The following is a 16,536-nucleotide window of genomic DNA, read 5'->3' on the forward strand; positions in this document are numbered from 1 at the left end:
ATTCAGATACTTTGTTTTGTGAGTTCTCTCGCACCCAAAAGCTATTCCAATGTATGTGCCACCTTTGACAAGAAACGGTGTCAGTGCATTCAATTCGGTAGCGACTTCTACGGTAATAGTAACATACCGTAACACTAATGCTTGTGTGAACTTTTAACAAGAAAAAGCGCATAGCTTTAATTGGCAGCTGTGGTCCCTATTTAACAAAAGCACAAGGGAAATAGTTAACAAGGACACGTATAAAAGATTAAATCTATTATTATTACAAAAAGGGCAGAAGCTATTTTACGAATTAAATTTATTTTTATAATTTTAGAAAAAAAAACGACAATTTGTTTTGTTCCACTCCGTGTCACTCGTTAATAAATATCAAAATCTTGCAGCCCTCACCTCTCAAACACCCCCCCCCCAGCGACGCCACTGGCCAAACGTATTGATAACATGGATTTGTTGTATAAACTTTTTTTTTTTTTTTTTCGTTCACGTACTTTGTAATTGTGCTAGTCCAATCGCTATGCTTAGAAAAAGAGGCGTCCAAAAGGTCGTCAAGAAAACAAACTAGATTGGACTGGATGACTGCCTGGTCGTCTGGTGTGTGCTCTGGACTGTCGGTCGATGGTCCCGTATTCGAACCCCACCTTCCCGATGGAAGATATTAGGATATAATTATCTTCAAATTATAAGAAACATCCAAAATGTATACAAACGTACTGTCCTCTTATTGTCGAAAGTTATTGGGGGGGGGGTCAAATGTTATTACATTTATTCCTGAAGAAAAATTGGTCTAACAGAATCCGAATAAAATAAAATTTATTCCTCATTTGTATAATTAGTATGTATACATGATTACATGACATAGTGAAAATATAATAACATTTATTAACAATGTAGCCTATTATACAATTCGATGATTACAATTCTTTTGACTCATACACTTTCTATCTGTCAGCTGCTCTAGACGAGGGATTGGTTCTAATTTGGTGTTGTATCATTCTTTCAGGAGATGTCCTGGAAATACATTGCATTTAATAATATTAGATTTTAAAAGTTATCTACACATGAATCTGGTTATACCACTAACTAATACTAATACTAATACCAAATACTAATAGCATTACCATTACCAATAGCCTACTAATACCAATACCAATATCTATATTATAAAGTAGAATGTAAGGTGTATGTATGAATATGACTTATAGACATCAAAACCGCTTGACCAATCTTGATAAAACTTGTCAGGAATGTTTCTTGGGTACCAACTTAGACCGTAGTGTATGTATTGTAGCCCTAAAACAAACTTAAGACCCTCAAAAAAATAATGTTGTCCGACTCTATTACAGCTATAGTATTTTATGGATCTAGGTCATGTCTACAATGTTGACATGAGAAAAGATCGAAAGGATTTAGACCTAGATCTAATTTCAAGAAATACACTTTGCGCAGATAGTTTTTTACTTTGACACATGAAAATACAAAAGAAGATCCATTGATCTCATTATATAATAAAATTAACCTTCAATATATAAATACTAATACCAATACTAATACTAATATTACTACTAGTGTCTAGTACTACTACTACTACTACTACTACTACTACTAATAATAATAATAACAACAAAACTCGACTCTAGCTGCGCCAGAGAATGAATAAAATCTTACTCTGGAATAAATGTAACCTAACACAACTACACCAAGCTGCATTAAACTTTCAACAAACATTCTTATTAGAAAAAGACATTAACCAACCAGTCGATGACCTCTGGAATTTCATTAAAAACCATCTTAAAAGCATTATAGAAAATCAAATACCAACTAAATACACATCAAACAAAATAAATAAATGCTGGTTTAATAATAGACTAAAGAAGCTTTGTAAACAGAAGGAAAACCTATATAGAAAATTTAAAGAAACTAATGCAGAAAGAGTTTACAAAAAGTATATAAAAATTAAACACTTAACCCAAAAAGTAAGCAGACAGCTGCAGAGTGAATACATAAACAATGTAATATCTAAAGACAACAACAAAAACCTATGGTCATACATTAAGTCTAAGAAAATGGAAACAACAGGCGTAGCGCCATTAAAAGATGAACATAACATAATACATAATGATAATGAAACTAAAGCAAACATTCTAAACAAATACTTTGCATCAGCATTCTCAGCCCCAGGAGACAAAGACATATTACTGAATTTGAACCAAGTAGACAACATAGAAGATATAGTAGTACAAGAAAATGGAATTCAAAAACTATTAGCCAACACCAAACCAAATAAAGCTTCTGGACCTGATGGTATTCCAGCTAGATTACTCAAAGAACTAAGTAATGAGCTAGCCCCAGTGTTCAAAATACTCTTTCAGGCTTCACTTAACCAGGGCAGAGTACCAAAGGACTGGAAAGAAGCTAATGTCACCCCCCTATTTAAAAAAGGAGAAAAATCTGACCCAGGAAACTACAGACCAGTATCACTTACCAGCATCACATGTAAAATCCTAGAACACATAATATGTAGCAACATCCTAAACCACTTAGACAAACATAATGTCCTCACACCATACCAACATGGCTTTAGGAAATATAGATCATGTGAAACACAACTAATAGGACTAATTGATGATTTTTCAAAAGGTTTAGATAATAGTGAACAAATAGATGCTATCTTACTAGATTTTTCTAAGGCTTTTGACAAAGTTCACCACCATAGTTTGCTTAAAAAATTAAAATATTTCGGCATTAATGGTCCACTGCATCAGTGGATTAAAGACTTTCTGATAGGGAGAGAACAAACTGTAATAATAAATGGCTCTAAATCAACACCGATAACAGTAAACTCAGATGTACCTCAAGGAACAGTCTTGGGTCCACTACTATTTTTAATTTACATAAATGATTTACCAAATTGCATTACTTCAGGAACAAAAGTCAGATTATTTGCAGACGATTGCATAATATATAGAACAATAAAAACAACACAAGACACAGATATTTTACAAAGAGAATTAGATGAATTACAGAAATGGGAATCAAATTGGAGCATGTCTTTCCACCCAGAAAAATGTCAGTTGTTAAGAGTAACAAAAAAACTAAAACAAATTAATTCCACTTATCTTATTCATGGCAAACCAGTAACACAGACTAAAAACGCAAAATACCTAGGTGTTATAATAAATGAAAAACTGTCATGGAATCCACATATTGATGAAACTACAAAAAAATCAAACAAAGCATTAGGATTTATTAAAAGAAATTTCTATAAATCAAATAAGAACATAAAACTAAAATGTTATTTAACCTTGGTTAGGCCAATAATAGAATATGCATCCTCTGTTTGGGACCCCTCAACTCAAGAAAACATTAAGAAACTAGAACAGACACAAAATAGAGCAGTGCGATTCATAACAAACGAATATTCACATTTGACTAGAGTAACACCTTTAGTAAAATCACTAAATTTAGAAAGCCTTCAGGACAGAAGGCTCAAAAGTAAAGTAGCAATAATACATAAAACACTGAACCATAATCTTCAAATACAAAAACAAAATTTAATAAAATACTCTGAAAGACACAAAGATAAAGGCACATTCCTCGTCCCATATGCTAGGACAAATTTGTACAAATACTCCTTCTTCCCTAGTGCTATTAGAGCATGGAATGGGTTGCCTGAGCTAGCCAGGAAAACCAGTGACTTGGCAGAATTTAAGTCATTGGTTAATATGCATGACTAAATGCATGACGCGTAGGACGTAATCATCTTCTTTTTTGAAGTAACGTCTGTATTATATAAGATAAGAAGATAAGAATAATCATTCGTGTCTAACATTATAATAATATAACACTGTTGTGGCACGGTTACTATGTGAGGTCATCCGTAACACACGGTCAAGTGCTGGAGACCTGAGAGTTAGGGGACTTGCAGGAAGTCACGGGGTGTGTTGTAAACAAGGGCAATAAAGAAGATCTAGTGGAGTTGTTTTTGTATATAATGTTTTGCCTTGTATATATGTTGCGTTTAAATACTTCAAAATTAAAGGCACTTATAACTAAAGGGACTTGTTTCTTCACAAACGAAAATAATAATAATAACAATAATACCTTTCTGTACTTTGTTTTCTGTGTACTAATTATCTAAATGAGCTTGAGGTCTGGCTGTCAAAAACAAAAGAGAAACAGATTACTCACAGTCAAGTCAAGAAATAATGAAAATGTGAAGCTTGTAACTGACATACATCGAAGACACCCATTCCATTAGACTGCAAGAAACCAAAGGGCGTTAGACTTACGTAACTCTATAACTTCTGAACTAAAAAAATATTCAAGAAACATGATGAACACAACTGTGGCTCATCTCATGTTATGAAATACACGAGTTATATGCCTCTGTCTATAATGTCTATATATGTCTTTATATGTTTATAATGTCTATATTCTTTATATGTCTATAATGTCTATATATGTCTTTATATGTTTATAATGTCTATATTCTTTATATGTTTATAATGTCTATATATGTCTTTATATGTCTATAATGTCTATATATGTCTTTATATGTTTATAATGTCTATATATGTCTATAATGTCTATATATGTCTATATATGTCTTTATAAGTCTATAATGTCTATATATGTCTTTATATGTCTATAATGTCTATATATGTCTTTATATGTCTATAATGTCTATATATGTCTTTATATGTCTATAATGTCTATATATGTCTATATATGTCTTTATATGTCTATAATGTCTATATATGTCTTTATATGTCTATAATGTCTATATATGTCTATATATGTCTTTATATGTCTATAATGTCTATATATGTCTTTATATGTCTATAATGTCTATATATGTCTTTATATGTCTATAATGTCTATATATGTCTATATATGTCTTTATATGTCTATAATGTCTATATATGTCTTTATATGTCTATAATGTCTATATATGTCTTTATATGTCTATAATGTCTATATATGTCTTTATATGTCTATAATGTCTATACGCTTATCGCGCCAGAGCTTGTTCTGTGTCATTTGGTCGAAAAACATCTGTATACATTTTGGAGGGAGAAGCTATAATGTATTTATGCTCCCGGAAATAAACAATTCAGCACAAAAAACAAAACGAAACCGTGTTTTAAAATTTCATCAGTATTTGAACTTTCGAATTCAACTGAATGCTGCAAGGAATACAAGAAAGAAATGGTAGCCAATGGACAGAAATGTGGGTGTATCAAGTTTCGATACAAAGAGGATACCCATCCGCTAAAAGTCCGAAGATTAATGAGGAATGAAGCATTTTCCGTGGCTACGCAGTCCTAATTGTGACCTACATATGCCACTTCCAATGCAAGCATAACCATTGTCCGCCGGTGGTCGATTAAGATTTTCTTTTCGCCGTCTGTGTCTGCCCTAGGCAGAGGATTTTTTTTTTATCTCAATTGTGTATTCCGCGGCCTTTTGTGTAAACTCCATCTGTCTCGATCAGAGGCCGCATGCAGCCAGGTGCTCTCTTCTATATCAGCTAAAGCGAATTGGCGCCTAAGCTGGTCTTCAAAGTGTTTCCGTGGAGCACCTCTGTTACATCGACCACCTTTAAGCTCACCAAAAAGGATTGCCTTTAGCATGCTGTAATATACTAAAGCTACAACCTGTGCCTTGTATGCAATCGAGAAGATCGGACTTCACAGCCACCTTCGAGTTTATAGGAAAATGTAAAAGTAAAGTTTCCCTTTTCGGACCTTGCGATCTATGGGGCAGATGTTAAGGTCATCTGTTTCTTTGGCCAACGGTTAATGAGCAGGGTGTTATGTAGCCAGCACAACGACCAACCGCCTTTACTTTCCCCAACTAAAGTCAGTTACCCATTAGAGTTGGGTTGACTCAGGGGCGCCCTAAAAATCCAGAAATTCAAAATCCCAGTCTTCATCGGGATTCGAACCCAGGACCTAAGGTTCAGAAGTCAAGCACTTAACCATTCGACCACCGCGCCCCCATTATAGGAAAATGAGTTTGTGCTAATCTTTTATACGAAAGAAGTACTTAACATGAATATCTTAAAGATTTTATTTAAACAGTAGACAGTTGGTCAACATCCAACTTACATTGATGGCTTGGGATAAGGAGTTTCTCAAAGGTTTCGCCCTGCTCGCCGATATTGGAAGCTCTTTACCATCTGAATAAGAAATAATAAACATCATCCATAAAAAGGGCTTTGGAACACTGTTATGGAGTGTAAGTGCGTGTTTCTGGTATAACCATGAGAAAAAGTGGGCGGATTATTTGGTTGTGTAGGCTGAAGAGATTCTGATGAAATCACGAGGTGGTCTGTCGTAATTCAAGTTATAAATAGAGTTGTTAAAGAGGAAGCGAGGAGAAAAAATGAGAGAAATGTGACAGACAGACGTATACGAAGCATGTAACTGGAACACATGGTGCATTCTTTTCCTTTCGGATTTCCCACTTTACAGATATCCAAGAGCTCAACTCACTCTGTCTGGTAATAAGTTTGTACACGTTAATTCTCCCACACCCAATCTCGGATCAAGCTGAAATTTTGCACTATTATTTTTATTTACCTGACAACACAAGAATCAATTTTTTAAAAGTCAACCAATTATTTATTGATATTTACTTGTTTTGTTTGTTATCAAACAAAGGAAAGAAATTGTACTTGATAGATGTGGTGGGATAAGTTGAATTACGGCTTGAGCCCTAAGGAAACAAGTTTTTTTTATGCATTTAAAAAGCGATTACGGTAACATTTACACAGATACCTCCCTTCTTTCCAACCTTTCCCACCCTCCTTCTCTATACTGGCCCAGACGAGTGATAGGATCATAGCTTATTCAGAAAGCTAAAAGCTAAACAAAAATAGATGGTAAAAATATTTCTAATCACACAGAGTTATTATTGGTTACACCTAGCTCCCCATCACATAATAACATGACTGATCTAAACTAATTGATGCAATTACACTGTATATAAGCTTTGTACTTTTGTTAATTAAAGTAAGAGTTGAGTATGCTAAATTAACTTATCAGTTTATAATTAATTTGTCAGCCAGATTTATTTTTGTGTGTCAATGTATTTGAATTAAAATACGAATTAGGTCATAAGTAGCTGACTACGGAGAATAAACAATGTCAAATTGTCTTCAAATGTGGGCCCTGGGGCTGAAGGCTTATAATAAACAGCTTGGCTACCTATCAAGGGGGTGTAAGCTTGAATCCCGACTCGACCAGAGTTGTGTTTGCTGAGCTCCCAAAAGGCAGCACGGAAACGCTCTCCCTCATACCCCCTGCCCACACTGGTCAACAAAACTAGATTGGACCATAGCGTAAGTATAAAAGATGCGCTAAATAAAACTAATTACAAAAAAAAAAAAGCTTAATCAGCTGTAGAATGTCCCCATTTAAGCCAAGCTTTAAACTGTTCCAGTCTCTTTCCGCACTGCAGGAGGTTTGGACCAAGATGTAATTGTCTTTATTAATGTATAGGCGTAGACATGTGTATAGCCGTAGGCATGTGTATAGCCGTAGACATGTGTATAGCCTTCCTCCCTAGGGCTATTAGAGCATGAAATGGGTTGCCTGAGCTAGCCAGGAAAACCAGTGACTTGGCACAATTTAAGTCATTGGTTAATATGCATGACTAGATGCATGACGCGTAGGACGTAATCATCTTCTTTTATGAAGTAACGTCTGTATTATATAAGATAAGATAAGACATGTGTGTATCCGTAAACATTTGAGTATCCGTAGTCATAGGTATAGCTGTACACATTTGTATATCCGTAGGCAAGTGCGTATCCGTAGACACGTGTGTACCTGTAGGCATATGTATAGCCATAGACATGAGTGTTGCCATAGAAACGTGCATGGCCTGCCCTTAGAAAGACAAGAAACTTAAAAATGATAAAAAAAACAACTGATCGATGTGTTAATCTATCGATTACTTACTTCTTTTTGTTTTTCTCCTTACAGATATAATCTTCCACCTGACGCCATATCTGTAATTTGTTCGACTAGAAACAAAAAATTTCAGCTTTCAATGTTTACAGAGTCTTAAATTTGATTAAACTTAATTAATTAAAAAATATTATTTAGTTTTAGAAAATGCCAAATTAATAACATACCAGGCGAAATATTTTCTGTTCGACTTTGCAGAGCCTTTCTTTCGCAAAATAGCTTCTGAAGAACGAAAAGACATATGTACTATTGATCAACATAAAAGGACAGTTGTTATTATAACAGGAAAAAAAATATATGGTGCATTCTTTTCCTTTCGGATTTCCCACTTCAAAGATATCCAAGAGCTCAAGATAAATATTTAAGAAACTGAGGCAAACCTATCACTTTATTTCTTAAACATTTACAATGATACTATTTTCCGATAATCTTATATACATTATCCAATCTAAAAGAATCTACCAGGACTCATTCAAGTAATTTTATTTTTAGAAAGCTTATATCAACTCACTCTGTCTGTCGGTCTGTCTGCGTGGAATCTTGTAAATGCTATTTCCTTTCCAAGTTTTAGATCAAGTTGAAACTTTGCACAATTATTCATTGTCGATGACAACACATGAATCAATCAAAAACATTTAACCAATTAGTTAATTAATAAGTGGTAATAATTAAATTTTGTTTTATTTAGAAAAAGGGGAAACAAAACTTGCAATATTGAGACGTATGGCAGCGCTTGAATTGTGACAATATTTATAGATATTTTTTTTAATAAAAGGATCTGATTAGTTCCCTTTGTTTGGTCATTAGCTTTATTCACAACATTAACTCTTTCTCTTCCGTAATTATTTACCACATTCTGGTGGAATCAACGTTGGTATCGTCAGTTAGGAGAGAAAGAGTTAACAAGAAATTAAAAAAAATTGTTTTAGCTTAAATTCTACTCATACCTGCTTCTGGCGCCAGTCGGTGAGCCACAATACTTCCATATTTAGGAATCCACACTGGGTCCCTATCAGCTGCTATCTCAGCTTTCATCTCTGTAGAACCTAAAAACATATGTTGAAATTAGTAATGGCTTCAATGACTTAACTCTTTCTTTCCGTACTTATTTTACACGTTCCGCTGGAGTTATTCATTTCGCTCATTTGTGTTTCACTACCCTGCTATGATTAAACTTCAACACATTTTTTTGAATGTTGTCAGGAAATGTTAAATTAGGTTATATAATTATAGAAGAATGTATGCTCTGTTTATATAACACAAAATTAAAGTTTATAAAACCAAAATTTCATTTAATTTAGCGGTGTCAAATCAACGTAGTGTTGTCAGTCAGGAGAGCAAGAGTTAAACAAGTGTTAGCATGAATGAGTTCTATCCCCTGCATTCCCGCCCTTACTTCCGGTGCTAGCAGTAGTGACGTAGTTCGTGACTATGTCTGGCGTCTGCTGCCGATCTAAATATATGACCAACTTATGATTTAAACTTGTGATATCCCCTGAATTTCCGCCCTTACTTCCGGTGCTAGCAGTAGTGACGTAGTTCGTGACTATGTCTGGCGTCTGCTGCCGATCTAAATATATGACCAACTTATGATTTAAATTTGTGATATCCCCTGAATTTCCGCCCTTACTTCCGGTGCTAGCAGTAGTGACGTAGTTCGTGACTATGTCTGGCGTCTGCTGCCGATCTAAATATATGACCAACTTATGATCTAAACTTGTGATATCCCCTGAATTTCCGCCCTTACTTCCGGTGCTAGCAGTAGTGACGTAGTTCGTGACTATGTCTGGCGTCTGCTGCCGATCTAAATATATGACCAACTGATGATTTAAAATTGTGATATCCCCTGAATTTCCGCCCTTACTTCCGGTGCTAGCAGTAGTGACGTAGTTCGTGACTATGTCTGGCGTCTGCTGCCGATCTAAATATATGACCAACTGATGATTTAAAATTGTGATATCCCCTGAATTTCCGCCCTTACTTCCGGTGCTAGCAGTAGTGACGTAGTTCGTGACTATGTCTGGCGTCTGCTGCCGATCTAAATATATGACCAACTTATGATTTAAATGTGTGATATCCCCTGAATTTCCGCCCTTACTTCCGGTGCTAGCAGTAGTGACGTAGTTCGTGACTATGTCTGGCGTCTGCTGCCGATCTAAATATATGACCAACTTATGATCTAAACTTGTGATATCCCCTGAATTTCCGCCCTTACTTCCGGTGCTAGCAGTAGTGACGTAGTTCGTGACTATGTCTGGCGTCTGCTGCCGATCTAAATATATGACCAACTGATGATTTAAAATTGTGATATCCCCTGAATTTCCGCCCTTACTTCCGGTGCTAGCAGTAGTGACGTAGTTCGTGACTATGTCTGGCGTCTGCTGCCGATCTAAATATATGACCAACTGATGATTTAAAATTGTGATATCCCCTGAATTTCCGCCCTTACTTCCGGTGCTAGCAGTAGTGACGTAGTTCGTGACTATGTCTGGCGTCTGCTGCCGATCTAAATATATGACCAACTGATGATTTAAAATTGTGATATCCCCTGAATTTCCGCCCTTACTTCCGGTGCTAGCAGTAGTGACGTAGTTCGTGACTATGTCTGGCGTCTGCTGCCGATCTAAATATATGACCAACTGATGATTTAAAATTGTGATATCCCCTGAATTTCCGCCCTTACTTCCGGTGCTAGCAGTAGTGACGTAGTTCGTGACTATGTCTGGCGTCTGCTGCCGATCTAAATATATGACCAACTTATGATTTAAACTTGTGATATCCCCTGAATTTCCGCCCTTACTTCCGGTGCTAGCAGTAGTGACGTAGTTCGTGACTATGTCTGGCGTCTGCTGCCGATCTAAATATATGACCAACTGATGATTTAAAATTGTGATGCCTGAACATGATTTTTTGCTCAATAAAGCAAATCTATTATCAAGGGAAAAAACTGTTCTTCGCCTTAGGGCCTTGTTACATATTAAGCTATACAACGAGGCAATAAGACAATAAAATATTTTGGTTCAGAAAACTATTCTTTTGCAAAAAAAAAAAAAAATAACAAAAAAACAAACAAATAAACAAAAAAACATTTGGCTGATGAGAAGAGACAGACCTGAACCTTGTGCTTGCGTTTCTTGCATGTCTTCTGCATGTTTTTCTTGAACTGCTTGAAAAGACATAGAGAAGACATTTTGAACCTATTAAGTTCGTGGATATAATTTGAATGCACTGGAATGTAGACAGCATCCAAAAAATTAAAAAAAAAGGAGTGCATTTATATTGCACAATTTGTTGGAGGTACAACATTTGAACCAGCTGTTGGCGTACAAAGTTTGCACCGGCTGTTGAAGTAAGACGCTTGCACCAGCTGTTAGAGTACAACGATTACACCAACTGCTTTAGTACAACGTTTGCACCAATTGATGGAGTGCAAAGTTTGCACCAGCTGTTTGAGTAAGATAGTACCAGCTCTAGCTAAAAAAAAGTTTAAACTTTCATTAAAAAAAGACGTTTGGAAAAAGATGTTTGCACCAGCTGTCGGAAAAAGAATAAGATATTTGCACCAAGCTGTTGGAATTAGACGCTTGCACCAGCTGTTGGAATAAGATGTTTGCACCAGCTGTTGGAATTAGATGTTTGCACCAGCTGTTGGAATAAGATGTTTGCACCAGCAATTGGAATAAGATGTTTGCACCAGCAATTGGAATAAGATGTTTGCACCAGCAATTGGAATAAGATGTTTGCACCAGCTGTTGGAATAAGATGTTTGCACCAGCTGTTGGAACAAGATGTTTGCACCAGCTGTTGGAACAAGATGTTTGTACCAGCTGTTGGAATAAGATGTTTGCACCAGCTGTTGGAATAAGATGTTTGCACCAGCTGTTGGAACAAGATGTTTGTACCAGCTGTTGGAATAAGATGTTTGCACCAGCTGTTGGGATAAGATGTTTGCACCAGCTGTTGGAATAAGATGTTTGCACCAGCTGTTGGAATAAGATGTTTGCACCAGCTGATGGAATAGGATGTTTGCACCAGCTGAAGGAATAGGATGTTTGCACCAGCTGTTGGAATAAGATGTTTGCACCAGCTGTTGGAATAAGATGTTTGCACCAGCTGTTGGAATAAGATGTTTGCACCAGCTGATGGAATAGGATGTTTGCACCAGCTGTTGGAATAAGATGTTTGCACCAGCTGTTGGAATAAGATGTTTGTACCAGCTGTTTCAATAAGATGTCTGCACCAGCTGTTTCAATAAGATGTTTCAACCAGCTGTCAGAATAAGATGTTTGCACCAGCTGTTGGAATAAGATGTTTGCACCAGCTGTTGGAATAAGATGTTTGCACCAGATGTTGGAATAAGATGTCTGCACCAGCTGTTTCAATAAGATGTTTGCACCAGCTGTTGGAATAAGATGTTTGCACCAGCTGTTGGGATAAGATGTTTGCACCAGATGTTGGAATAAAGCTGTCTAATGTAAACTTACTTTTGTAGTGGGTTGCGAGGTGTTAGAATGATATTACGCCAGATCTTTACCTCTAAGCCACGGGGCCTGAGGCGGTTAGCCCACTCGCCTTTCCTAAAGGCCGCCTCTGGGTGGGGCGCAACTTTGTTCTTCTCACGAAGAAAAATGTTTACTGCTTACGAGGTGCAAGAAGCTTTTCATTCACCCACGTCAACACCAAGTCACCAACACAAACACACACACATTTTTGAAATGCATTTTTGGACTAGGGGCCATAAAAATGTAAAATAAGGGCCTACTTACGTAACTCGTCTTGTTTGTCATTGAGGTCTTGGTCTGTCGAATGAAATCAATCATTTGTATAAATAATCTCTACTAATATACTTTTACAACGTTAAACTGAGCGATTACTAAGGTGTGGCTGTATGTTTTTAACTATTAAATCAACTCTACCTAAGTTTTAAGAAAATATATCGGCGAGCAGTGAATACAAAATATAATAGTGGACTACATACCAGACATGAATAGAGTATCAGAAGCTGTTTCAGTCATTGGCCTAGTGAATAGAAGGGAAACATAATTCTTACATTTTATTACGGATAGTCATGAACATATAAAATGAAAGTAATTTTTGAAAATTGTCGAAACTGGTTAATCTGACAACCCGATTTTTTGGGGCCAGCCGCTTATCTGTACCGCATTCTGAAGTACTGAAACAAATCCGGTTAATCGAATCAGCCGGTTATCAGAACCTTCAATGAAGTCCAGAAGGGAATCGGCGACGATTGCAATATCCCATGGCACGGCACGGACATAGGGCTCTTCGCCCCTGACCTGTCTGAGGGCTCCCAGTAGTAGCGGTCATAATGACTGGGCTAGAAAGCAGACCGTACCACGTACACAGCTCACCGCCCCTAGTCCTGGGTTCACTCGCTATAAAGTGGTCGAGACAGCGCTGACCATGGGGGGCTTGTCTTATACTGTAACCGCCACTGTCCAGTGCAGGGACCACCACTCCAGCTAACGGGACACTGATGACGGCCGCCCTTTGTGGAACGGAGTGGTGAACTTATTGGACTATTAGAACCAAACCGATCGTGTCAGGACGTGGTCCGATTTACTGGATTGGATTGTAAGTTAAGTAAAGATTCCCTTTCAGAACTTGCGACCTGCAGGCCCACGGTTAGCTAAGGTGTCTTATGGCCACCGACATAGCACGCTAAACTGTATTACTAAACCTAAATCTAAATCGACCACCTGTGGACAATGGTTATGCTGGCAGAATATGTAGGTCACAGCTGGGGCTGCGCAGCCAAGGGTAATACTGCATTCCTCACTAATCTTCAAACTCGAAGACAAGCCTGATAATTATTATATTAGTTACAAATGTAAACAAAAAAAATTGTTGAAAGGGTGTTTATTGACATTATAATTTGTGTTTAAAATAGAAAATTAAGGTTTATTGGTGTATTTATGTCCAGCTCAATGTTTCTAAATAGCAAATCTCCTCGTGCCAAACATTTCTATTCAGTTTCTTTTATTTGTGACGAGGCTCATTACGGCAATTAACCCACGTGGTACCAAACAACAAGACGGGAAAACCATATTAACTCTTTGACTGCGGAATTATTTTCCACGTTTGGACCAAGTTAATTTTGTTGGCTATTAATCCACGTGGTAAGAAAGAACAAGACGGGAACACAGTCAACAGCTTCTGTACAATGACCAAGAATGCCGGATACGAAATAGGGTTCAATACCCACATCGAAATTGGGTTCAATACCCACATTGGGATCTTCCTAGTGCAGAATATCTTCCAGTGTTTGATTGTTAGTAATAGAATTGTACTTAATAGACCATATTAACTCTTTAACTGCGGAATTATTTTCTACGTTTGGACCAAATTAATTGTGTTGGCCTTTCGATTAAACTTTTATTAGCGAGTTGCTTATAATTCAAATTATCTGATTGGATAAACTGGCTTTCAGCAAAGACGTTATTTTTATTGTATATCATTGTAATCTCTCTGTGGACCCCCTATGTTTATTTTGCGGACGCCTTTGGGTCCGCGGGTCTCAGTTTGAGAACCACTGATGTGTGGTGCTATACAAGTCAAAGATACTTTCCTGGGAATGAGTGAGTTACGAATTTAATGCCCTAAGATAATGTCAGCTTTTTTTTTTAAAAACCTAAATGTATTTCAATTTCATTTACATACCCAAGACTTCATAAGATGTACAAAAAAAAATATTGCAAATTCTTCATTAAATGCAAATTTAAAAACTTAAATACTTATTTTGTACTTACCCAGACTGCGTTGACATTTCAACTTGAGACATTTCCGGTGTGCCGGAGTAAATAGTGACGTCATTTCCGTCAAACTCATCTTCGTCCACTTCATAGGTTGCAAAGTAAAAATAAAATTGTTCATTTTTTTTAAATACAAAAATAAGTTTGACCTGAATTGAAATCAATATATATTCCTGACTCTCAAATATTGACCTCATAAGTGTATATCCCTTATCTCAAATCTAGACCTCACAAGTGTATATCCTTTAACATTCTATTTCTATTCTCGTTGTCTACTGTAAATAAAACAGTTGCATGCAAGAATTTAGGCCAAGATGTAGAGAACAAAACGCCTTTTTATTTGTCGTTAGGTCAACCACTGGTTTACCATATAACTATTGCAATTCAGAAGTGTCTATTATGAGACTTAATTGCCCTGAGTGTGTCAAAATATGTAGGTCACATCTGGGGCTGCGCAGCCACGGGAAATACTGCATTCCTCACTAATCTTCGAACTCGAAGACAAGCCTTATTATTATTATTATTATGACAAATAGCACCGTGATACAAGCAGTCTTTTTTCTCTCTTAAAATTAAAGACAGTTCAAAAATGGGTAAATCCATTTCAAAAGTTAATAACGAAGACCTTCTTTTCTCCACTAAAATACACGGTAGAAGTACATTAAAGCAGAATAAAATCTTTTGAATTATTTCTCCACATTTTATCATTTTCCTTCAGACAAGGAACTAGGCGTCATGTAATATATGAAACAGAAAGTAAGGTATATGCATGTATGTAGCTATGTATGCATGTCCCGCATATAAGTCAAAGTCGTTTGAGCAATCCTGATAAAACTTGAATAAATGTTCCTTAGACAATGGTGAAGACCGAAGTGTATGTTTAATGTCCCTCCCATAACCAAAGGGACCCAAAAATTATTTAAAAAATTTGCTATCTCTATTAAAAGAAGGAAAGTTTTTTGAAAATCGGGTAAATCCGTTTTCACAGAATTTTATATTGATATGAATGTATCGACTTTACGGGAAAACACATTTTCGCAACCTACTTTTATTTTCGTGGCGAAAGAAAAAAAAATGAAAGTAACATTAGTTAAGTTCGACATATATCTAAATCCAATCCACTAAATCAGTAATACGCAAACTAAGGCCCGCGGGTCATATCCGGCTAGTAGGATGGAACGTCCCCTAACATGTATGGCTATAGATAGACAAATACATAACCAAATGTAATTACTTACTAGTAAATGTTGAGTTTGGACTGTGCCTTGAAATGTGTACCGTGAACATAGAATACAAAAAGGTATTAATTAAAATTTTAACTAGATAAAATTACTTAAGAATTAATTATTGTTTAATGTTTTTGAATGAAGTATAGATGTCACTATGCTGCTGACGGTCGTTGACTTGTAACACCAAACTGCTGGTAGACAACTAAGCTGCAGCAGTAGTTTGGATTCAGAGCTTTCCCCCTTCTAGGTGGGTAGCCAGCCAAATACCAATCATCATAGGTCTGAACACTGACCTTGTGACGTGGCAACCTGTGGTCAGTGGAGACCAATAGCTTGTTGCCTTGTCACAGGTCTGAAGTACTGAATTATTGGTCTCCACTTACTATGGATAGTAGAATTCTTATATCCTTAACCACTTCCGACAATAACACTCTTACACAAGCCTCTGAGTCCACACAACTCTAATGGGTACCTGACATTAGTTGGGAAAAAGTAAAGGTGGTTGGTCGTTGTGCTGGCCACATGACACCCTGATCGTTGACCGTTGTCTACAAAAAC

General features: G+C 36.5%; 1 protein-coding gene across 3 annotated transcripts in view; it reads right to left on the bottom strand.

Annotated features, from left to right (window-relative positions):
* Window positions 1-793: 793 nt before the first annotated feature.
* The window catches only part of LOC106054966 (transient receptor potential cation channel subfamily M member 5-like), a 93,575-nt gene continuing 77,832 nt past the window's right edge, over window positions 794-16,536 (bottom strand). The window contains exons 33-43 of one of the 3 annotated variants that reach the window (XM_056004395.1): window positions 15,988-16,013; window positions 14,747-14,834; window positions 12,955-12,995; window positions 12,743-12,775; window positions 11,089-11,139; window positions 8,924-9,022; window positions 8,144-8,198; window positions 7,968-8,032; window positions 6,111-6,181; window positions 4,102-4,155; window positions 794-1,008 (exon numbers count right to left, since the gene is read on the bottom strand). In XM_056004395.1, coding sequence (XP_055860370.1) covers window positions 4,135-4,155; window positions 6,111-6,181; window positions 7,968-8,032; window positions 8,144-8,198; window positions 8,924-9,022; window positions 11,089-11,139; window positions 12,743-12,775; window positions 12,955-12,995; window positions 14,747-14,834; window positions 15,988-16,013 — 550 coding nt within the window. In that variant the 3' untranslated portion in view covers window positions 794-1,008; window positions 4,102-4,134. Of the gene's footprint in view, window positions 1,009-4,101; window positions 4,156-6,110; window positions 6,182-7,967; window positions 8,033-8,143; window positions 8,199-8,923; window positions 9,023-11,088; window positions 11,143-12,742; window positions 12,776-12,954; window positions 12,996-14,746; window positions 14,835-15,987; window positions 16,014-16,536 lie in introns of those variants that run through there. The other 2 variants (XM_056004394.1, XR_008773709.1) reach the window with 2 other exon arrangements.

The sequence above is a fragment of the Biomphalaria glabrata genome, chromosome 11 (genome assembly GCF_947242115.1).
Source record: "Biomphalaria glabrata chromosome 11, xgBioGlab47.1, whole genome shotgun sequence".
NCBI lineage: Eukaryota > Metazoa > Mollusca > Gastropoda > Planorbidae > Biomphalaria > Biomphalaria glabrata.